Genomic DNA, 25,340 nt, shown 5'->3' with positions numbered 1-25,340 from the left:
GATAGAAAAACAATGCGAAGAATCCGCGAGGCGCCTTTATTTTAAAATAAAAAGGATTTTCTACGAACTTGCCCCGCTCACCGAAGATTTTTCGAAAGCAATTGTTACGATGGAAACGTAACTATAATTTTTTAACGTTTGTTGTCAGTACCATTTTGAGAATATATTATTTATACAATTTTCCGTGTGAAAAGTGGAGGCGATTTTTTTAAACAAATTAGCTTTTGACGAAATTCTCAATGTAGAAAGCCCGTGAAGGTAAGTTTTGAAACTAATTTTATGCAAAGTAAACTACCCCAAAAGGCAATTATCCTTACAAAATTCTACCTTCTTGTTACTCATATTAAAAAAATATCCCAAAGAAGTATGTTTGTAATTTATCCTAAGTTTTGTTTACTATGCGTTGTCATGCTGTTTTAACACTGAGACTAACTATAAATCAAAACCTTGAATGAACGCTCTTATTGCAAAGCAATGGTTTAATTTTTTTTAGAGCTATGACTAATGCAAAATTTGTAACAAAAACTGAGCAAAGTGGTTAATTGATGAGACTTGATGATGATAACATTATTTTGTTTTATTCTATATTAAATAAATAACTTTTTTTTTAATTGTTAATTTTGTGATGCTCTGTATTATTATTTTATTAATTACTTAAAAATAATTATTTCATAATGTTTCAATAATGTTCAACTGTTTGTATATAGATTTTTTTTGTGAACATCTTGTATAATAATTATATTGTATTAAAGTTTGATGTTCGTAATATTTTTTTTCTTTTTATTGATGTGTTTTTATTAATATTAAGTAAAATTTATTGGCATTACAAAAAAATCGAATTAGTCAAACACATATGGCTTACCTGGCCCACTATACGACGGCTTTATATCTAGGCTTATGCCAATAGAAGACATTCATTAACATGCACAGACCGGTATAAAAGAACCGCTGCAAGAGAAGAAAGAATACTTCAAAAGGTCCTTACAGCTCAGGAAAGAATTTCCTGGTGAACAGTTAGGGAAGTTTTGAATGAAAATGATCTTTGGTCCTTTCAAGCACTGTTTTAGAGTGCTGAGCAATTGAGAGTAATTTTATGAAATTAAATTTTAGGAAAAATTCAGGCTGCATTCAATCATGATGGTATTGTAAATTTTCGAAATATCAATCAGTGAAATATTGAAAACTCATTATAGGACCTTTAACGGATCGCTTAATGGGGAAATGTATTTGCAATTTCCCCAAGGGGAACTACCACCTTTGTTGGAAGAGGGATCCTTGCGGTGGAGACAAAACATGTGGTTAATGCAAGATGGCGCTTGAATATCGATGGATAGGTTGGGGCGAACCTCTAGCTTGGCCGCCTCACTCACCAGACCTTAATCCCATGGACTTCTCGTTTTGGGGGCACTTAAAGTCTTTAGTGTTTGAAACACCTATAATAGGTATCAATGTTCTATGACAAAAAATAATAAAATAATAAATTGTTGCGAAATCATTAGAAATAAGTTTTTGGTGTTCGATAGCATTTTTTAAAATGTATAAGAAAATGTTTATAAATGAAAGGTGGACATTTTGAAAATATTGTAATTAGCAATTATTATTAATAATTTTTCATTTTCGAAAATGTTAAATTTATTTAGGTGACTTATATTGAACATTTTTCAAAGAAAACTTCCACAGGCTAGTGTAATACTTACAAAACTTTTGGATTCCTACTGCGTCGCTTTTTGCTGAGACGAACTTGCTGACGTTTCGCCAATCATCCTGTTGGCTTCTTCAGAGCTTGACTGAAACTGGCTCGCATTTTACTCTGTATGGTCTGCACATAGATATAAGAAAGTGCCCAATTGCTTTTGAATTGATTATCCAAGGGTGGTCATTAACATACAATGCATCAAGATTATTACCTAAAGTTTCGGAATTTAAATTCAGGTAAAATTGTGGTCCGTAATAGAAAATAATTTTATACCTACCTGTGTTTAATATTCTTTAGTTTGGTATACTACTTAGTTGAATTTATTAGTTATCATTTTTATTTCGTGTGCAATGCAGCGTGTGTTTAATCGTGTGCGAATTATGTGAAATATGTGCGCGTCTAGCGTATCTCAGGAGATGCTCTCGCCCAAATGTAGAAAACACTATTCTATTGAGACTAAGGAAGTTATAAACAATGTTATAAAATTAATGTTATAAAATTTACCAGTTATACGAGGAACAAAGCGTGCCTACATTAGATATCTTAATAATTAATAATGTGGCACAACTACCTTATGGAAGTGTATTCAACACATGGGTTTTAGATTTAAAGAAATTGACAAAAGGCAAGTTTAAAAATTAGGATTTTCAGAGAACAACAAAGGCCAATTATTTACTTAGATGAATCCTGGTTCGACACTTATGATACCCCGGAAAAGGGTTGGGTTGACTCAGTGTAAAACAAACGCGCCATCAAAAAGAGTAAAACAATAACTATTTTGCATGCTGGCTCTAAAGATGGTTGGATTCCAAATGGATTTTCTTTGTCTACGAAAAATGTTAAAGATTCTTCTCTGGATTACCATGAAGACACCACCGCTGATTTATTTGCAAGTTGGTTTAAAAAGAAACTAGTTCCAAACATTCCTCGTAATAGCGTAACCAAAACCCCTTCTAACCAAACTAACCAAAACTACATGTATAATAACGACATTTATTTTCACGAAGATTATACCAAAAAGCAATTAAATGAGGTTCTACAAAGCTTGAACCTACAAAAGCAGTACGTCTTTGATAATTATGCAAAAAATCTAGGGCATACATAATTAGAACAGGCGATGATAGCGATAGTGATACTGATATATTATGAGAATAATTTTAAGTAATTTAAGTAGGTAATAAAAACAATTTGTAATTTTATTTTAGATTTAAACATAAATACATTCATAAGTAAATAAATATTGTTTAGTATCTTTCCTAACAAAACCCCAAATAATTAAATTCTAAGCAAAATACGGATATGTTCGGCCATATTTCATTCTTACAGCTTGCCCGGGTCTTTCCTTAATTCGTATCAGTTAGTCACTTTCTTATATCTAACTATCTACCTGCTTTTATATTGTTTGAGGGGGACGGAGTTAAATTAGGGGCATAAACATCGTCTCTGATGACTGATTCCCGTATTGGTAGAATAATTGATTATATGCAAGAATTGTGTGTTTTATCGAATAAAATTTTATGTCCGGTTTCGTGATTGTGTTTGGCATCTGCTGATGAGTTTATTTGTTTTAGTCTTAAGATTCTTTCATGTTTTTTGTGCCTAATTGATTCTTTGACGCATATGCAGATCGAAGAAATTTTTGGACAAGTGGTAAATCTGGTTTTGACGTTATATTTCTTTAGAACTTTTGATATGTGGTCAGTGATGTCTTGAATATAAGGAAGGACGACAATCGCATGTGTGGGATTCCTATTGGAAGGTTGTGGTGAAGTGTATTTTGTGATGGAACGCTTAAGTCGTTTATATTATTTGTTAGGAAAACTGATTAATATCTTGGAGATATAATGAGGAATGTGTATTAATGAGCAATAAGTATATAACAGTTAGTAACAGACGTGGATACAAGCCTTACAAGTTAAATTTAGATTAATTTATATTTGTTAGAGCAATTAATAAACCCTGCCAAGGTTTAAATTTCAAAAAATATGGTATAACAAATTGCTGGTTTTACTCAAACACTGGAACATCAGCGCAACTGGTAGGAGCAATGTACGTAAAATACAAAAAACAAACCCAATCATCGCAGTATCTCGTCGCGAATTTCCCCCCCCGGCACAAAGCCCTTACTCCTACGAAAATCCCTTGGCAAACTCCGTTTTCCACGTCCTATCTATCTATCCAGGTCGCGAAAAGATTGGATAAGTGTTCGGTAACGTTTTCCACATAAAATGCTTCCGGAGACATTTTCCTTAGCTGACAGTTCAGTAAACACTTTTAACTTGCCTCGCAGGCACGGCCCCTGAAGTACGGTCCCCTTAGGGCTCCATACCGGTGATGAGCCATTGTGTGCGGCCAGGGGCGGAGGTGTTTGCCCTTGCGTAAGGGTACAATCGTTACTTAAAATAAAAAACTTTTTTAAAATAATATCTGGAATGATTTGTGAGCTGACCTTTGGTGAATGTTGCCGTAAATGCACAGAACAAAAGTTCTTAATTGTAATTAATTTATTGTTAAGAATTATCAAAAATCACTGGTTTTAGTTAAAAGATAACCCGAAAAGCTATTTATATTTTTTGTATGCAATTTCCTATCTACCAGAATAAAAGTTTTCAATTAGTAGAATGGTTTAAACAAAATTATAAAAAAAGTTACTTAAAAAATATGTGAATATTTTTAACTAATTTAAATGTAGAAAAAAGTCACTATAAAATTATTCTCATTTAAATAGAGTAACTTAATATTTTTCAAACGAATTAGCGTATGCTCAATTCAAGTTGTTATACTTCGACCAGAAATATAGTGCTTTTACAACCGACCCCGTGATTAACTTTGCCTACTATTACTGCCGAGTAGACCCTTACCCGTAACCATTCCAGGCCGGTCCTAATTTTTCTATCTACACTAACAAGCGGAATATAAATATATTTTTAAGCTTTTTTTTATTTGCCGAGGTAGTTGTAATTGTCATTAGTTTCCTGGGTTGTTTTCTATGGCTTCTTCTAAGAGGGTCTCCACATTTTAAAGTGTTAAAAACAGGAACCTTCAAAAAATGTTTATTTGTAAGATTCCAATAAATATTTATCTGTATTTTTATGACTTACCTTTATCTACCGCGAATATAATCTATAGTCTTAAAAAAGACTGTTGTTGTTAACAAATCCAAGAACTATGTAGAAGACACAAAAATACAAGAACAATGTTGTTAATCAACCGGCACACAAGACAAAAAACATTATTTTCAAACTATCCAGTGAAAACAGCCTTGCAGGGTGAAAGTTCGAGAATCAGGTTCATAAATGGACATATTGCAATTTAGATTAAACTCTTAACAATGATACATATCACCTGTCATACATATATACATATCACACTTTTACTTATTCGAAAATTCAAATTACACACAAGACCTACTTAACGCGGAATAAACATCTGTTTTGTTATAATAAACTTAAGATATTAGGAATTTGTCGTTTTTGCTTTAAGTTGACATAGTCTTGAGCCTACTTCTGCTCAAATTGAGCTTAAACCATTTGAACCAATTATACACATACAAAAAAAATCTGGAACACAAAAAATTGAAATTTTAATTTTTATTGGATATGGAAACAAAAGGAGAACTTTGATGAACTGAGGTGACTTTTAATTGATGAAAATCCATTTAACAAAATAACTAAGGACTAAAAGTTCAGAGTTTCACGAAATTATATATATTCACATGACAATTGTTTCGACAACATCGTGTCTTTACAAACTAACTGCTACTATATATACCGAAAAATGACAATCAATCAATTAAACCTTATTAATGTTAAGATTTACATCCCTAAGCAAGTTTTGATTATGGGAAACCCACTTAGTCCTTTGTTAACTGAGATTTTTATGGATAATTTGGAAAATATCATCATACAATACAAATGAATTCTTTTTTAAATTGCATTAACTCCTTGCATAATAGTATAAAATTCACTATTGAGATTGAACAGGATAACTCTACTAATTTTTTAGACTTAACTATTACGAAAACGCAAAACAAATTAAATTTTTCCATTTACCATAAACATTCACACACGGACACAGTTACACAGCTCAAATCACCCTTATACACACAAAATGGCTTCATTTCACTCTTTTATCACAGACTTCTTAATACGCCACTCTCAACAGAAAATTACAACAAATAACTAAATACCATTAAACAAATTGCACTGTACAACGGCTACAATCCGTCCATTATCGATAAAATTATAAATAAAAAAAAACAGACAGCAGTAAACTCTATTTATCCGAAACCTAATACAGAACACGAACAATTTAAAACAATGAAATACATAGGAGAACCGGGTGAAAAAGTTTCAAAACATTTGTCAAAATATGGTTTAAAAATAGCTTTCCAAACTAACAACACAATAGAAAAATTTTTAAAAAACAATAAAACGAAATGTCCAAAATCTCAAAAGAAACGGTGTTGTCGAAACAATTGTCATGTGAATATATATAATTTCGTGAAAATCTGAACCTGAGGTTCTTATTTATTTTGAGAACTTTGTTAGTTGTTTTCCGTAAAATGTACAGAAAGACCCATTACAATAAACACATTGAGTAAAATTTAGAGGACATTTATAGAAACATCACCAGAGAGACCAAAAACGAACGAGAGCATAATATCAAATATATTATCAAAAGTAGAGGATAATTCGCATCTTGCATCTCCTGAAGTAGCTTCAAAGAGGATCTAAATGATTTATTTTCGAAGCATAATTCACAAATCCAAATCAGCCTGATATACCGAATAGGCAGATGTAGTTTGAACCGGATGTGCCCCATTGTGCATTGGTAGAAGGGGAACAATCGAATGGTCTGCAAGATCTCAACTAGTCTTCTTCCTCTGGAGATCTTTAAAATCAAAGGTGTATAGGGAAAAACCACAACATTTAGATGATTTAAACACCTAATAAAATAATTCCTTTGACATGTCCTGTTTTTATAAGGGTCTCTTCTTTTTAGTGTATCACTTTCATAAAGCTAGATAATTAGCTAGAAAAAGGTCTCGTAGGGATGTGCTATTAAGTTCTAATGGATCATTTAATTAGGATTTTAAATTTTTTTAATTTGTTAATCTTTAAACACCCAATATACGTTTTAAAGCAATCAGAACAAAAATTTACATACCACCGATAAACTGAACCGATAGTACTAAAATCTGAATAGTTTTATGGCCCGAAGAATCTGGATGGCCAGAATACATTTCATTGCTGAATAGTATCCAGACATATTTACGAGCAGTAAGATGTAATAAAATTTGTCAAAAAAAAATCTAAGCCATGTACAATAATATAAAGTTCAAAATACATAATCTTCTCACGATCACTTTCAAAGCTTTCGAAAGCAATAATTTTTGACAACATTTTTTCAGAAATTAAAAAATAAAATCTCCTAAAATATTTATTGATTTCTAATTCCATTAACAAAAAATATATAAGAAAAGCGAATTTGTATAAATTGTAATAAAAGTTGTCAAATATATACAATATAAAGTACAAAATACATAATCTTCTCACGACCACCTTTAAAGCTATCGTAAGCAATAATTTTTGACAATATTTTTTCAATAATTTACCAAAAAATTCAATACAATTATTATTACAGACTCATCAATCTCATCTCATCATCAATATGCATTATTTTTTCAAAAATTTTACAAAAAATTTAGTTTTGAACACGAGTTTGTATAAATTGTAATAAAAGTTTGCAAAGAAGATATATCTCAAATATATACAAAATACATTATCTTCTCGCGACTACCTCGAAAGCTTTCGGAAGTAATAATTTTTGACTATATTTTTTCAAAAATTTTTCAAACAATTCAAAACAAATAATCTTACAGCCGAATCAATCTTCAGTTTTGAACATTATTTTTGTTCCTGTTGGGCTAAAATCTTGATTCATCTTCAACCCATTAATTAATTAATTTTCGAAAAATACGACTGTTGTTTTTGTTGTGGCAACCTCTTTATTGATCTTTAATCCCCGTAACAAAAAATGTATAAGCTAAGTGAATTTGTGTAAGATGTAATAAAATATTTTTCTTCTCCCTACTACCCACGAAACTTTCGTTAATAATAATCTTTGAAAATATTCTGATCTGAGTGTGGAGTTTTTGTTGCGTGTGGTTAAAAAGGCCTATTTTTCTATAGGATTCCTGGAATAAAACATTACCGGCGTGGCTTTCGAAGACACAACTTACCTGCTCCGCCACTGGCGGCAAAATCGACTGGATAGCGTGGCCTTAATCCAATTTATTTTGTCATTGTTGAGTTAGGGGCACAAGCGATATACGTGCGGTTTCTCCGACGAAATGGAACGAAATAATGGAAGAATTCTCAGAGACAACGTTATGATTTTTAACGGAAAATGGCAGAAAGGGTTGCGTATTTGAAAAAAGTTTCGGAACTGGGTTATGAAAGAGAAATCAATATTTCACTTCAAATTTAGCTGGGTGGTAGGCTTCAAGTCCGTACAACAGGCGAAAACCTTAAATACAATATCGTCAAATAAAAGAAACATCCGAAGTACAGTCTTTCAGTTATAGCCAGTTTTCAATAATAGGATTTTTCTGAATTTGCGGCGACCCTGTAAATTTCTGAAAAATTTTCAGTAATACAGTTTACAGAGTCGTATCTTCTGCATCTTCTGGTTCAAGAATTTTTTTGGTCTCGTAAACTGTTGTCGAAAAATGATCTTTTTTGTAGACCCTTGCCGACTGCCACCGCCCCCCAATTCAATAGGTTCCATCATGGGGCAAAGCTACATATGTGTGCCCAATATGAAGTCGATTACTTAAAATTTCGGACACTTATCGTGTTTCATAGCAATGTCCAAAAAACTGACGAAAATCGAAAAAAAAGAAGGCCGCCATTGTGCCATTATCGCCATTTTAAAATATATTGTGCGTCTGTAAAAAAGGAGCAAAAATTGAGCCACCTAGTTCAAAGGGCTCATGAGTTATTGAATTAAAACCCGCGACACAGAGAAACAGAAAAAAAGAATAAAAAAGTCTTTTTTTCGACAAAATAAATAAGAACTGAAAGTTCAGATTTTCACGAAATTATATATTATGACATGACAATTGTTTGGACAACACCGTGTCTTTATCATTTATCATTTATCTTTGATAAAGACACGGTGTTGTCGAAACAATTGTCATGTCATAATATATAATTTCGTGAAAATCTGAACTTTCAGTTCTTATTTATTTTGATAAATGGATTTTCATCAAGTAAAAGCCACCTCAGTTCAACTTTTTTTCGACGCTGATTCGATCTGTACCAACGGTGGTCCTGTAGGACCTACTGTTACCGAGATCTCGAAAAAAATTTGCTAACGCGTCTACTCTCGAAACATAAAAATTCTATTTCATCGACTGTAATAGTAATAAATATTTTTGAAAAATAATATCGTTCTGAAAAACAAAAATGTCGGCGTTCAATGCCTTTCGGCTGCCACCCCGACAAGATCATTAAAATGGAAACCATTTAAACATAATAAACCGGGCAGCGTCTAAAAGCGAACGGCAAAAACTCAAAAATAATAGCAGTTTTAATCGTTATATATATACCGACGGGGTCTGGAAATAAATAGGCATTGCATCGGTGCACTTTGCTCATTAAAATATTGTAATTACTGGGCGGAGAAGTCGCGAAAGTGCGAGGCGAGAAAAAAAGAAAAGAAACGCGGAAATGCCGCGCTTTCAAATCATTCCGAGTCGCGGAATAGTGGGCCTGACGTTTTTTGACGCGAAGTGCCGCGAGAAGCGGCGAAAATCGAATCGGACCGCTGTTTCCTGTGCGTTTCGAATATCGCGGCACATCCTTCATTTTGTCGCCCTATTGTTTTAAACGACCCGCCATTTTATACAGCGAGGAGAAGGAATTAAACCGAATATGTGGTTTGTTTATTCTTGTAATGCTATTTTTGGGCCAATGACGAGGATAGTAGTAAGGAAGTGGAAAGACAAAGTACAGTGAAAACTCCCTATAGCGAGACTCTGTATTACGAACAAAATTTGTTGTACTATTAGGTCTCCATACAAAGCTATGTAGAGTGGATTAAACTCTGTATAACGAATTTCTCTCTATACCGAAGAAAAAAATGGCACATCAGGTAAGAAAGTAAGGAATGTCTCTGAAAGTCTGTTCATAGATATAAGAAAGTGACTAACTGATACGAATTAAGGAAAGGCCCAGTAAGAATGAAATATGGCCGAACAGGTCGGTACTTTGCTTAGAATTTAATTATTTGGGGTTTTGTTAGGAAAGATACTAAACAATATTTATTTATGTTTAAATCTAAAATAAAATTACAAATTATTTTTATTACTTACTTAAAATTACTTAAAATTATTCACATAATATATCACTATCACTATCGCCATCATCGCCTGTTCTAATTATGTATGCCCTAGATTTTTTGCATAATTATCATAGACGTATTCCTTTTGCAGGTTCAAGCTTTGTAGAACCTCAATTGACTGCTTTTTGGTATAATCTTCGTGAAAATAAATGTCGTTATTATACGTGTAGTTTTGGATCGTTGCTTTTGTGTCACATGAGGAAGGGTTTTAGTCAACTGTCTACTATGATAACCCGCATTGTCCATTACAATGACGCTATTAGGAGGAATGTTCGGAACTAGTTTGCTTTTAAACCAACTTTCCAATAAATCAAATAATTGGTCTTTGTTGTTCTCTGTAAATCCTAATTTTTTCTAGATATTCTAGTCGCCATTTCCGAATTCTAAAAGATTCCATTAAAACTTGCCTTTTGTCATTTTTTTTTAAATCTAAAACCCATGTGCTGAATACACTTCCATAAGGTAGTTCTGCCACATTTAACACCGGTTTCATCTTTTTCAAGCCTCCTAATTAAGATATCTAATGTAGGTACGATTTGTTTCTCGTATAACTGGTAAATTTTACGCCGTATTATATCTTCATCACTTTCATCTACACTCGAGAAAATGTCAGCATCGCTTCCTTTTTTCCTCGCTGAAATGGGATTATTCACAATTTTACATTTAGTAGATGTTGGAATTTTCGTCAATGTGGGCGTTTCTTCTAAAGATGGTTGCTGGCTGGCACCACGTACAATGAGAGTCAAATAAGCACTGTTTGTAACTTCCTTAGTCTCAATAGAATAGTGTTTTCTACAGTTGAGCTGGAGCATCTCCTGAGATACACTAGACTCGCACATATTTGCATAATTCGCACACGATTCAATACACGCTGTATTATACACGAAATAAGAATGATTACTAATAAACTTAAACTAAGTAGTGTACCAAACCAAAGGATAATAGACACAGGTACGTATAAAACTATTTTCTATTATGGACCACAATTTTACCTGAATTTAAATTCCGAGCCTTGGATCATCCCATTCAAAATTAATCGGTCACTTTCTTATATCTATGAACAGACCATACCTTCTCAGAATTCCTTACCCTAATAATCTACTTACCGAGAACCTGGTCGTCCCAAGTGTTTTTCTCGTAATAAGCGATTTTGTTAATGCCATTATAATGGCTTGTATAAAAGCACACCATTGTTTCAATCATTTCTTATTTGACTTAGTGAATACGGCGAGATAGAACAGGAGAAAAGAAAAGTGATGTGGGACGTCGATACGGACTTACACCGTTGACTGTATACCCGATTTGAAAGTGCAAAGAAAAAATCCTTCAGGCTGAAGCGGCAGGCAGTTCTAGTAAAAAACTAAGAAATCCAAAATATGAAGATTTGGATCGGGCAATGTTGCAATGGTTTCAACAGCAACGTCTACTAAATGCAGAAAAGTTTGCTGAACAGCTGGGCATTATTGATTTCAAGGCTTCGGAAGGATGGTTGAGGAAGTTCAAACAGAGACATGGTATAGATTATGGACAGATAAGTGGCGAAGCCCGTGATGTCGACAGAAACGTCACTAACGATTGGCTGGAGAAGACGCGGGAAAAACTAGCAGAAAAGTACCCCGCTGACTACATTTTTAATGCTGCCGAAACTGGTATTTTTTACAAAATGACGGGAGATATAAAGAACGTATAACAGTGTTAGTAGCTGCCAATATAAGTGGGAGAGAAAAAAGTAAGCTAGTCGTGATTGGAAAATCAACTATCCCAGGATGTTTTAAGAACATCAAGCATTTGCAAGGCCAACAAGTCTGCATGGATGACAGCAAATTTGTGAAGAGGAGATACGGAAATAGGATGCAGAATTAAAGGGGAGTAAAATATTACTTCTCTTAGATAACTGCCTTGCACATCCCCATATTCTAAATCTACGAAATATTGAATTGGCATTTCTTCCAGCCAAAACAACAAGTGTATTACAGCCGATGGACCAGAGCGTAATGAAAAGTCTTAAGAGCCGATACAGGAAAAATATTTTAATGGAAATCATCGAGTCCGAAGGCAAATTTTCCATTAATATGCTAGATGTAGTCAATTTTATTAGTAAAGCTTGGAAAGAGGTGACAGTAGAAACAATTCAACACTATCGTCATGCAGGACTTATTACCGAGACAGAATGCGAACAGGACTTGAAATATGATCGGGCACTAAGCGAGTGGATGAAGCAGTTTCAAATAACGATTACGTTTACAAGTGAGGAGTTCCTAAGTAGATGTTAAAATATGTATATAAAATAATTAAATACGACAGAACACATATGCTTATTGTGACTTTTCAAGTGCCTATAACTCTCTATAGCGAAAAAAAGCGGTCCCTTCAATTTTGCTATATAGAGATTCGACTGTATATGAATAACTTGCCATCACAATCACATTAGAGATTATTTTCTACTTCAACTAAACGATTAACACATTCCGTCAAGCTGCTCTCTGGCAGTAATTCACACTGTTCAAAATTCATTGTCTTGTACTGGTGGTAGTCTAATCTGCAGTATTACATAAATTTTACATTTATATACTCGTAAAGTAGCTGATGATACTTTGTTTTTGGTTAATTAAATTTAAATAATTTTAATTAGTTTGTCTCAGGTCTCTACAAAGTTTGATTTTCATTTTGACATTTGGAGACATTCAATTAGTAAGAAGGCAGTTTTCAGTTTATTTTTTACATCCTATTTAGTGTCTTGGCCCACCGCTAGAAATAAATAACTTCCAGATTTAATTTTTTACATAGATTTTTTTTCTGACTAGTTGTTCATTCATAAAAATTCAAAATCAAATTCAAATAATTCATAAAGAGGTCGCGACAATAATTTTTTTTTATTTTTTCGTATTTTACTTTATATCAGCGGTATAATTTATTAAAAAATTGTAAATGGGTTCCCCGACTTGCTGGATCAAGTTGTCGGACATAATGAAATCCACATGACCAAATGGCACTTGGATTCTATGCACGTGCTTGCTACTAGTCCTTTCTATTATTTTTCTTGCTCCCTGAAACGTAAGTTGACATGTCAGTTATAGATCGTCATTTATCATTCGGAACAAGTCAGAATTTTTGAGAAAAAGGTCAGAATTTATGACTCAAGTCCAAAATTCTGAGAGAAATAGATTGAATTTCTGACTCAAGACAGAATTTCAAGACAGAAAGAACCAGAATTTTTGACTTAAGTTAAAAATTCTAAGAGAAAAAGGCAGAATTGCTGACTTCAGTCAGAATTTCTGGGAAAAAGATGAACATTTTTTAGAAAAAGGTGAGGCTTTCTGACTTACAAGTCATAATTTCAGAGAAAAAGGTCAGAATCTATGACTCAAGTCCAAAATTTTGAGAGATATAGATAGAATTTCTGGCTCAAGACAGAATTTCAAGACAGAAAGAGCCAGAATTTTTGACTTAAGTTAAAAATTCTAAGAGAAAAAGGTAGAATTTCTGACTTGAGTCAGAATATCTGGGAAAAACATGAACATTTTTAAGAAAAAGGTCAGGCTTTCTGACTTAGAAGTCATAATTTCAGAGAAAAAGGTCAGAATCTATGACTCAAGTCCGAAATTTTGAGAAATATAGATAGAATTTCTGACTCAAGACAGAATTTCAAGACAGAAAGAGCCAGAATTTTTGACTTAGCTTAAAAATTCTAAGAGAAAAAGGCAGAATTTCTGACTTGAGTCAGAATTTCTGAGAAAAACATGAACATTTTTAAGAAAAAGGTCAGCCTTTCTCAGAAGTTCTGAGAAAAATGTCAGAAATTATGAGTTAAGCCAGAGTTTCTGAGAAAAGAAAGGCACTCAAGTCAAAATTTCTCAGAAAAAAGTTTGGAAAAAATAGTAAGAACATTTGGTTTGAGTTAGATGATTTATTTTCATTTAATTTAAAATTATTTGATCACTCTTCTGCTTCACCCATCGATTGAGTACTCCTATCACATAAAGAAACTATACGTAATCTGAATTGGCAGGTGAGTCGTTAATGACCATTGTGGTTCAGAGACGTCACCCTAACGATTTGTTTCCTATTTTTTAAGGTAAGCAATCAAAAGCTGTTGACACCCAGGTATAGAATGGATTAAGGTCGGTCGATTGACAAAAACTTTTTGTAGAAAACTTGTATGGTTTTTGCTCTATTATGTTCTGAACATATCAATAAAATCCAATAAGTTCAGCAAATGGATAAAAAACAACAACTTTACTTTGTACTTAATGCAAGACATTATACAATTAAAGTGTATGAGAAATGTGTTCAGGAAAATGGTGGTCACATACAGCAATATTTAGAATAGTTAAAGAATTTTTTACTTTAGTGTGTCTTTTCATTTTGAGCGTTTTTGTTCTACTTTACTTTGTAAATAATTGTTGTTGGTGCAGTCAGTCACAGCTGTCTAAGAAATTATATAAAAATTTCCTATTTTGCCGATTTGTCAAAGACAAGTGAACTAAAATATAAAGTGTGTTACATCATTGTAATGTAAGATATTCTATTAAACACATATATAATACACAGGATACGTCACTTGGCCACTAACCCTACATTTTGTTTTTTTGTTTACCTTGATATCTCTAAAAACAAAAAAGTTACAGCCAATTAAAATGTTATCCAACGAAAAGTCTATGATGTATGTCGAAAAAAAAATCTAAAAATAACTGATGAGGTATACCTTTGCGTCGCAAAACGTATCATGCTCCGAATAGACGTAAGCTGTCGGAATCCGAATATCTTCGAGTTTATATACCGGTGGTTTGCTCCGGCCGTACCTTTTTAAATTTTCTTCCCTTCCAAAATCGTAATACAAGAATTCCTCTGCAAAAAAATACTGAAGGACATTTAACGTGCATAAAGCTTACCCCTTACCGGACTTCATTAGCTGCAAAAAATGGAGGAATGGTCGCTGGGACGTGGTCGACGGTATTTGGGTGAACAGCAATTGCGGAGTCAACTAAACATTTCAAATTAATCATGTCAAACGTTTTTTGACTATTTCTTCTACAGTGGAAAGGCGGTAAAGTACTCAAAATTAAAGATAACAAGAAAGCGTGAATGACGCAAGACATTATGGAAATTTGTTTGGCAATGCATTCCATTCTTGTAAGGTCATGCTGCCAATATAAAAGTTATTCTTTTTGCTCCCCACACGTCAGTGTGTCAGCCTCTAGGTCAGGGAAGCATTAAACACTCTAAATTTTATTTGTATTGCGAAACAAAAATTCCAAAAGTGGAGAGTTTAAAAAAAAATTATTTATACTCATAAGAACGATCACCCAACGTTACCAGAACACTATATAATACAAATTCATAATTTACTGAACTATCACGTCGACACTGGAGTGCACCAACGCAATACTCTGGGACCACTCTTGCTCCTCTTGTTTATAAACCAATTGTCGGTACGTATTACTAGTGGGGGCGTATTTTATTGGCATTAAGCGTCATCATAGACATGGTTTGATGTTAAATACGTTTAAAACTATCTATAAACAACAGATTTCCTTACGAAGAAAGTCTGTAAAGTTTTTGTGAGTCATTCTGAATAGCAACTCGATCATTTCAATGCGTATTCATTATGTTATTCTGGTATAAGCTACCACATGAGGTCCTATGGTGAAACTACTGATAGTCTTTGTGCTTTTTTCTCGCAAAAGAGAATTAAAAAAAAACATTTAAAAAATATTTATGGAAAAACTTGGAACAACATAAACCGATTGATTATATGATGGTGGTAGCAGAGATTCAAACCAATTCTTCAAAGAAACTTGAATTTGAAAGAGTCTGGCAGAGTCCAAAGATTTTCTCAAAAAAATATAAATAGCCTCTGCAACCACTGGGGTACACGCTTTTCAGATTTTACTGGAAGTTCCGTCATATTGTCATAGCGAATATATTTATGGAAGACTTTGAGAAGAAAACTCTCGACATCTTCCATCTAAAACCAACATTATGATGATACTTTTGTTGACCTTATAGTCAAGAATTCCTCCGATATTTTCTTAGGCATTTAAACCCTATACAGCCTGATATATGTTTCACCACTGAATTAGAAATTAATAATAATCTTTAAGATTCTTATCAATACAAAATCAGACTTAACATTGAGTCATTCTGGGTCATTTCACATCACCATCAGACCCTAAAATCATTGGTTTTCAACTCTCTTGCTTACAGAGCAGTAAAACTGTCTCTAGAGAGATCATCAGTCTACTGGTTTTTAAGAGAAAATTGAATTTCAAAAATACTTTTCGAATTGTGTACAAGCAACACAACTAATACTTTAAATGATGTATACATTTTGTAAAATTGTGCTGTACTTAATACACTGTTTATATATTTATGTTATTTACCTTGCTTTTTGACTTGTACAAGACATGAATTAGAATATAGCTAATAAAGTAACACCCTCTTCGCAACTCGTTAACTTCATTAATGTTTTGAACCCCTCAATCTACTCGTTTGAGCCGACAAAGTTTATAAACAAATAACAATTAAAGTTTACCTGATTTCTTACAGGTTATTTTCAATTTGTATTGTCTTGTTCAGTTTAATTCGCTTACGCTGTTAATTTGTCCTGTATCTTCACCTCCGGTATAAATTATAATGAAACATAAGTCTTTGAATATCGTTTGTTCAGAACACAGCAGTCCCATGGTATCCTTTATGAAGTTGGCCGCTGACAATGAAGGAATTTCATGTAACCCGAGTGTATCCAAAATATGCTATAACAAAATTTTAGTCACGACTTAGCAAATTGCAGAGACTCTTCTTCTAGTCTTCTAATATATATTTTTTTCTGAAGGACACTAGTTGGTAACTAAAAACTCGATACTTGCTAACGTTTCGCCAATCATCCTGTTGGCTTCTTCAGAGCTTGACTGAAACTGGCGCGTATTTTACTCTGTACCTGTTTGTATATTGTTTGAGGGGGGGGAAGCTAAATCAGAGGTATAAGTCACGATTAATATTGTTAGGTTGTTTATATATTTCTATAGACTCTTGGGTTTTTCGTTGGTAGAAGAATTGATTACGTGAAAGAATTTTAGTTTTATAGAATAACATTTTATGTTCGGTTTCGTGATTGTGTTCGGCAACAGCTGATGGGCTTATTTGTCTTAGTCGTAAGGCTCTTTCGTGTTCTTTGAGAGTAGTTGATATTTTTCGTACGGTCTCTGTAATGTATTCTTTGCCGCATATGCATGGAATGCTGTAAACACGTGACATCTCAAAGATGTTGATGTTGAGAGATTTTTGGACAAGCGGTAAATCTGGTTTTGACGTTATACTTCTTTAGAACTTTTGATATGTGGTCAGTGATATTTTGAATGTAAGGAGGGACCATAGTGGCAAGTGTAGGATTGGTTTCGGCCTCATTGCTATTGGAAGATTGTGGCGAAGTGCATTTTTTGATGAAACGCTTAATATCTTTAATGTGCAAATTATTACAGAGAAGGTGTTTTAACCCATTTTGTCCCAGTGGTGCGTTAATGAACCACCTATTCTATGATTTTTTTGTCACATCCAGGAAATATTTTTGCACATCCATTTAGAAATTTTATGATTATCACTACTCAAGGATATAAAACCGCAGAAATCGCTAATTTATGTGTAAAGGAAAGATCTTACATATGACTTCAAATGTTAACAAAAGCGGTATATAAATTTGTAACACATTTTCCAGTAAATCCAAAATAGTAAAAAAAAAATATTTTGAATTTGTATTGCCATTTTTGTAGATTACATCGCAGAGAACATACGTTGCAAATAGTATACTATATATACTGGTTTTTTCTGTGAAGCCAAACTTTGTTATTGCAAGTCTAGAAAAGTCAGCGCATGTAGAATAAACATCCAACAATTGGCGTATTCTTTAGTATTAGTTTATGCCTTGTGCAGTGAACATGACAGTTCGTAAAAGGAATTAGAGGTGGCTATAGACGAGATCGTAATGGATGAGGACAATAACAATGAAAGTCGTAAATATTATTTGGATTTACGTATTCTTATGTATTGTAACATTCCATTCCTTGTAAATTTATGTTAAAAATAACGTGAAAAAATATTTACAGAACATATTGACGCGGTCTATATTCCACCCGACGTGGATACCTACGAAGAAGATATGAACGATAACATAAATCCTACAAGACTTTGAGGAATCAACTGATATAGTTGGAACTTTCGAGTTACATACACCGAATGATACAGCTGTCCTTCAACAGTCCTGTAATTCATCAACTACTGAACCTGAATGGGACTCATCAGATGATGAAACCCTGGAATTCAAATGAAAACGTATGCTTTCTGCAAACGACAGGCTTGCTTGCTTCTACTGTCAAATGAAGAAAGGTCAGATTGAGTACACTCACACACCTATATCCGATGAATTTAGATCATTTGAGGGAGGAACTAAAAATTAGGCTTTCTAGAAAAACTCCGCTTGAAATATTTTTTCAATTTTTTGATGACGAAGTGATTGATTTGATTTTAAACATTACATTACTTTGGGACTTTTAAAAACTGATGAAACAATTACTCAAAGAAATCTTGCACTTGCCATAGATGAAGTGCGTTATGATAATCAAGGTCAGCTCATGATTGTTCGTGCTAATAAAGCCCGAAGGAGATGTAGAATCTGGTACAACCACACAATTTACGTTTGTAATAAGTGTAATGTGCATTTACATACTTTATGCTTTGTAAAATATATATAAATTATTTGTTACATCTTATGTGCCCCAAAAAATTTTTTAATGTTTTTTCCCAGTGGTTCGTTTACGCACCGGTATTTTTTTGTATGTTTCGAGTTTTTGATTTATTTTTTGACACATGTAATGTATTCTTAAGTGCAACAAAATAAATAATTTCAGAGCAAAAAAACATGTTTTTATTTTTTTTATGCTTGGGATAATATGGGTTAAGAAGTTTTCTTTTTAAAACGGACCCAAACATTCACATTCAATTACAAAACACCTTGTATATGCAGGATACAGAGTAGAAACCAATAGGACGATTGGCGAAACGTCAGCAAGTTCAGTTCAACAAGTTTTCTAAATTTGAAAAGTTAACAAAATTAAGGGGCGACATTATTTACCTTAAGCAGTTCCCATTGGGTACTTATGAACCTGAACACCGTGCTTGGATTATAGTTCATAAAGGCACACGGTGCTATGTTGAGCCCAAGTGAAATTTTATCATTGTAGTCCGGCAATACCGACGCCATAATGAGGAACGCGGTAGTACCTTGCGAGTACCCGATATAAAACAATTTATTCTTGTTCGTTCGGGACAGAATGTAATCGATAGCCGCTGTAAGATCGTATATTCCGATCTCGTGGATGCTGGAACAAATTTGGTGGTCCAAGTTCCATGCTGAGTACTAACGTACTCACCCAAACTCCCAGAACGCTCTGTCTCTATCCGGATCCAACGACCTGTGCTTTCTAGACTTGGTACTGCCTCGAATACCGAGCAACCATACGTCGAAGCCTTTGTCGGCAAGGTACCAAGCTGTACCCGCGTGGGGGCTGGGAGAAAGAAATGATTCTGGGTTTCCTATGGCGCCATGTACCATTAGAACCGGGTAGGGGTTGGTGGTGTTGTGGTTTTTGCCGTAGGGTATCCGGTACATTACCAAGATGTAACCGTCAGTTGTGGTTAGTGAGTGTTCCTCCAGGGGATATCCATATTTGGGAACTAATTGGTCCTTGAGAACAAAATTCAACAATCAGCGAATTGAGAGGATAGAGGATAGACAGGAATATCTCTATAGCTCACCCAGACGCTATATCCTACAAGGACATTAGACGTAATATGGAGTGCCATAAAATCAATGAGAAACAGAGGAGCAGCTGAACCAGAAAATACCCCAAGAGAACTGCTGAAAAAGGCTTATATCCTTAAAGAGCTCTTTTCCAGAATAACTAATAACGAAGATTGGTATTTGGATAACACCCATCAATAAAAAAGGAAAGCGAGACGAGTGTGCCAACTATCGATGTATTTTGGTCACTAGCATACTGGGTCCTGTCTATGGGAAGTTAATTAAAATTAAAAATTCACCTTTTGTTTGTCGATCTAACAAAGTCGTACGATGCAGTCCTCATCCATAAACATATCGTAAAAATTTTAAGTTTCCAAAGGCCTTGGACAAGGATGCTCAAGATTTATTTGAATGAAGCCTTAAGAAAATGGATGGACTTTGCGGATGATCAAGTTGTAGTGGCCCAGAATAAAGAAGACCTAGAGTTTATGACAAGGAGGCTATTTGATTAATTTACAAGATGGGTGCTGACAGTAAACTGTAATAAAACAAGATACATGTGATGTCATGTGAGGAATACAGCTACCTGGGAACTAAGTGGACGAACAAGAAAGGAAATAAAAGACCGAATAGTGAAGGGGAAAAGAGTCATGGGATGTCTCTATTCTCTGGTTGACACATATTTCTAAAGAAAGGAAGAAACTTATTATTCATTATTCATTATTCATTAACTTATGTTTCAAACATCATTGTTGGGTTGCTTGTTAGCCTTTTAGACTTTTATCCCATCATTTCCATCCATATCCATCTATCATAATGCTTTTCTTTAGGCAATGATCAACTTTAAAATATTTTCTTAAAATACGCGGTGTTGCCACGTTTCTCAAAATAACACTTTTCTCAGTTTACTTAAATAAGACACACTGTATATCCTTGCATTTTTGAATAGCCACTTTAAACGTAATTTCAATTACGAGGTTAGCCCCAAAATTTCCCGGCCTGACATGGATGAAGCTCCAGCATCACGATAAAGCTTTGTCTTCTTTTAAATATATATTTTAGTGGGCTGCGAAAAAAAATTGAAGCCTTGCGTCAAATAGTTTTTAAATCAGACGTGTCCGAAAAAATGTGACAAATAACGCAAATTGAGTATAGAGCAGTCATAAAGTTTTTGACAAAAGAAGTGTAAGCACCTAAAATTATTAAAGAAAAGCTGGATGGTGTGTACGGCCAAAGTTCTCCTTCGTATTCTGTAGTGAAAGAATGGGCAAAACGTTTCCGAATGGGGCAGGAGTCCCTTGAAGATGATTCAAGACCTGGTCGACCAGTAGAGGTCATAACGGAAGATATTGTTGCGATTGTGGAAGAGATGGTATTGAGTAATCGACGTTTAAAGGTCAAGGAAATCTCAGAAATTACTAAGCTTTCTGATATAAGTGTTCGTGGAATCCTGCATGATCATTTAGGTATGCATAAGGTTAGTGCAAGATGGGTTCCTAAAAACCTTTCGGATATTCAAAAACAACAAAAACGGTATTTTTTGGAACGCTGTGGGTCGGAATCGAAGCCTGTGATAGAAGCTACTGTGACGGGAGATGAAACTATGGTTCTCTATTATGACCCTCTATCGAAAAAAGAATCAATACTGGCGTCATAAGGGTAAAGCACCTCCAAGAAAATTCAGAGTCTGCCAGTCAACAAAAATGGTGATGGCCACGACCTTTTGGGATTGTGAAGGAATTCTTTTGACAGATTTTAAAGAAACTAATACCACTGTCAATGGTAAATATTACGCAAGATTATTACATAAATTGTGAAAGTGCATACGTGTAAAATGTTGAAGAAAACTGACCAGAGGCGTGCGTCTTTTGCACGATAATGCACCTGTCCATACTGCTGGAGTTGCACAAGCTGCCATTTTAGAGTGTGGGTACCAACAGATAGTTCATCCTCACTATAGTCCAGATATGGCCCCCAGTGACTATTATTTGTTTGGATATTTGAAAAAGGACTTACGTGGACGGAGTTTAACGACGAAGTTGAGTTAAAAGAGGCTGTTTTAGCTCATTTTGCAGACAAACAAAGTTGTTAATAAAGAGATGTAATAAGTGTATTGAAGTTAAGGGGGATTATATTGAAAAATAATAAAAAATGGTTACTCTACTTTGTTTCTTTCATATTCAGGCCGGGAAATTTTTGCGCTGCCCTCGTATATAACCTAGTACGGGTCTCTGACTTACCGTTTTGGCTTAATTGGCAATTATTTTTAAATAATACATTTATAATTTGAGAATATTGTCAATAAGATCCTTAAATGGAAAAAAATATATAGAAAATTGAAAGAGATAAACTCAAAATTGATATTATTAATTTTGACCTTTTTGACATAATCACCAGCTTTGAATACAATTGTTGTAGTAATATTACTGATATTTTGACAGGTATCAGTGTTTTATAATATTTTAAGCGTATTTTTCGCACTATTTTCTATTTATTTTATTAAGTTGCATTTTTGTTGAGTCTAGTTGAGTCTATAATGTATACGAATGAGGAAAAAGTTGACCTATTAGAATATTACATCGCCAATAGCAAAAGTCCAACTCTTGCTCTCAGAAAATATAGAGTCGAATTTTCCTATAGGCGATTTCCAGGCAAAAAATATTTGCCAAAATGTACCAGCAATTTCGAACAAATGGCAGTGTTTTAGTGAAAAAAAGTAGGAGCCTATCGGTTTTAGCAGCTAGATGACCTCCACCCGCCTTGCCGCTTCAGATGTAAGTGTAAAACGAACCACACTTTTGAAAATTGACAGTTATAAACCATTTAAATTGACACCAATACAAAAACTACAAGAAGCAGATTTTCACTTAAAACTCTAATTTTGAAATATAATGATGGATAGGCATTTCTTAGGTAACATATTTCAAAATATAATTTGGACCGGTGAAACAATATTTATATCTGCGGTGTTATTTAATAGAAAAAATACGAATTATTGGAGTTCAGAAAATAAAAAATGTGTTTTTCAAGTAAACAAGCACGAGCGAAGATCAGTGAAAGTATGGTGCGCAATCTAGACATCTAGAATTTTAGGATCCATATTTTATAAACAAAATTTAACATCCGTATGACCTCTTAACACTGCTCCAAAACGGTTGCGAACAAGTTGATAAGGAACTAATTCCCAGTTTCATATCTTAATAACTTAAATCTTATACCCAGTCTTTAATTTCATCTGCCAATTAAGCCAAGTTATATTATTGGATATATGAAAATTCAATAATATACAGTATGTCTCATTTAAGAAAATTGAGAAAAGTATCATTTTGCGAAACGTGGTAACACCGCGTATTTTAAGAAAATATTTTAATATGGTCCTTGCCTAAAGAAAAGCATTATTTTCGTACATATAGTAAATGGAAAATAGTTCAAAAAGTTAATAAGCAACCCAACAATGATGATTCAAAAATAAACAGAATTCTGAAGATGATCCCTAGTAAGTTCGAAACGGTGCATCTACAGACCCAATACTCATATATATCGTTCAATTTGTCTTTGAAAAGACTATTCAAAAATGCAATAAAATTTAGCGTGTTCTATTTAAAGAATTGTAATTTTGTTTTACCACCCTGTACATAAAAAAGTGATGATTATAACAAATAATTTTGATATAAACAACTTTTGCATTTATTTATTTTTTTGCAACCCCCGTAGGTTTCGAGATAAACGAGCCACCCTGTACACTTCCCAATAATATTTCCGCATATTTTTTGTTAGCTTGTAGAAAATATGTGTTATATAAGGGCTGTTCACGAGTCAAAGGATTAATCTTGGACAATGGAAAATAGAGATTATTTTCATAAAAATTACATAATTTTTTTCTAAAAATAAATAAACCGTAATACACCCCTGTTATGCAAAATTTCTCGAAAATGTTAAAATTCACCATAGCAAAAAGGAGGCAGAAATTAAATTTGAAATTACGATGCCTTTAAGAGAGGCTGAACCGCTTGTTATTATTTTTTTAAATTATTTATTTACTTTTTTGCTTATTGTTTGTTTGCTATTTTCTTTTAGTCGTTTTTGAATATTGCCCTTGCTTCTTGTGTCTATTTTTTTCTTTCTTTCTTTTTTTACAACAAACCCCTAAATCAGCCGTCTTTTCTATTGGTATTTTTTTTTTTCTATCATGCCAGCCATTCCAAATTAGTACGACGAGAGGAGACGCTGAACCGATTATTTTTTATTTATTTATTCATTTTTTTGCTTGGGGTTTTTGTTTTATTTTCTTTTAGTCCTTTTTGAATTTACCCTTGCTTTTTCTGGTGTTTATTTTTTTCTTTCTTTCTTTTTTACATTTATCCTCCTATGATTTGTTTATAACTGTCAAATTGTGAATTTAGGTGGATTCAAAGGACTTATTTGTATTTGTTTGTTAGAGAAAAACAACAAACCCCTAAACCAGCCGTCTCTTTCTATTGGAAAATTTCTTTTTCTATCATGACAATGCCATTCCAGCTTAGAACTTAGAATGTAACTATCGAAAACTACAAAGGAAATCCAGTCTACTGATGATAAAATATATTTTTTAAATTCAACGTTAAACAAAGAATAAAAAAAATAAATTCACTTACTATGAGAACACCTGCGTCGGGATGTTTGATAAATTTCAAGGGATGCTTCGAAAACCAGGCCAGTAAAACGGCAATTAGCCTTACAAGCCCGAACATCTTGACCAATCTACTTGCCCATCAATATTCATTCGGTCGAAAAACCAAATGCATTCTACTGTTTGTTTTAACTGCTATTTGCACATAACGTCACCGCTGTATTATTTAACTGCAATTTTCTGATAATTACAATCAAGGCTGACGCTATTAGATGTTACCTGGGGCGTCGATTTTTCTATCTTGACATTGCTGTGCTCTTGATGATGAATTACTGGGTCAAGAGCGAATTGATTGTAAATAATTGCTTTGCAACAGGAAGAAAAAGTTATTTTAAACACTGACGTGTGTGGCTTTTCATTTTTTTTTATAAGTATTGAGAACGTTTCGTCCATCGCAAAACTGTTACTGGGAAAAGAGGAAGAAAAAGCGACTTCTAAAATACCAGACACCTTGATGTCTTTTGCTAATATTCATAAAAGTTCAGGAATTTTAATAATAGTAACAAAAATTCTTAATCTTTAATCATTTTATCTAACAATTTGTATATATAAAAATGCACACGTGTTTCTTCTGTTTTGTAAAGAATGAAGATTTTACGATTCCATAACATGATTTGTGGATATGGTAATATAAACAACTTGGAAACTTATTTCGAACCTTCGGACTTCATATAAAAGAACAAAACTCCAGTATACTTCTGATATTTAATTAAAATCCTTACAATTTCTTGTAATAAATCCATACGTTTGAGGTGCTCTACTTGCTATAG

The 25,340-nt window shown here is 33.5% G+C and overlaps 1 protein-coding gene across 1 annotated transcript; it reads right to left on the bottom strand.

The window, feature by feature from the left end:
* Window positions 1-12,959: 12,959 nt before the first annotated feature.
* Window positions 12,960-24,716, bottom strand: LOC132704666 (lipase 3-like). The gene is made up of 7 exons (XM_060674826.1): window positions 24,536-24,716; window positions 19,531-19,844; window positions 19,233-19,479; window positions 16,699-16,860; window positions 15,005-15,089; window positions 14,811-14,953; window positions 12,960-13,152 (listed from the first exon to the last, which is right to left on the bottom strand). Exons 1-7 carry the CDS (start codon window positions 24,629-24,631, stop codon window positions 12,994-12,996), a joined length of 1,206 nt encoding a protein of 401 aa, XP_060530809.1. The 5' UTR covers window positions 24,632-24,716; the 3' UTR covers window positions 12,960-12,993.
* Window positions 24,717-25,340: the final 624 nt, after the last annotated feature.

The sequence above is a fragment of the Cylas formicarius genome, unplaced genomic scaffold (assembly GCF_029955315.1).
Source record: "Cylas formicarius isolate icCylForm1 unplaced genomic scaffold, icCylForm1.1 PGA_scaffold_7__23_contigs__length_41026272, whole genome shotgun sequence".
Taxonomy (NCBI): Eukaryota; Metazoa; Arthropoda; class Insecta; order Coleoptera; family Brentidae; genus Cylas; species Cylas formicarius.
This window is presented reverse-complemented; position numbering and strand designations above follow the sequence as displayed.

Bases quoted from the DNA above. Each gene is read 5' to 3' on its own strand.
- LOC132704666 (XM_060674826.1), bottom strand. From the start codon at position 24,631: ATGTTCGGGCTTGTAAGGCTAATTGCCGTTTTACTGGCCTGGTTTTCG. The intron at 19,480-19,530 runs GTGAGTACGTTA...AATTTGTTCCAG, and splicing joins AGAGCGTTCTGGGAGTTTGG to CATCCACGAGATCGGAATAT. The intron at 16,861-19,232 runs GTAAATAATGTC...ATTTTGTTATAG, and splicing joins CCCAATGGGAACTGCTTAAG to CATATTTTGGATACACTCGG.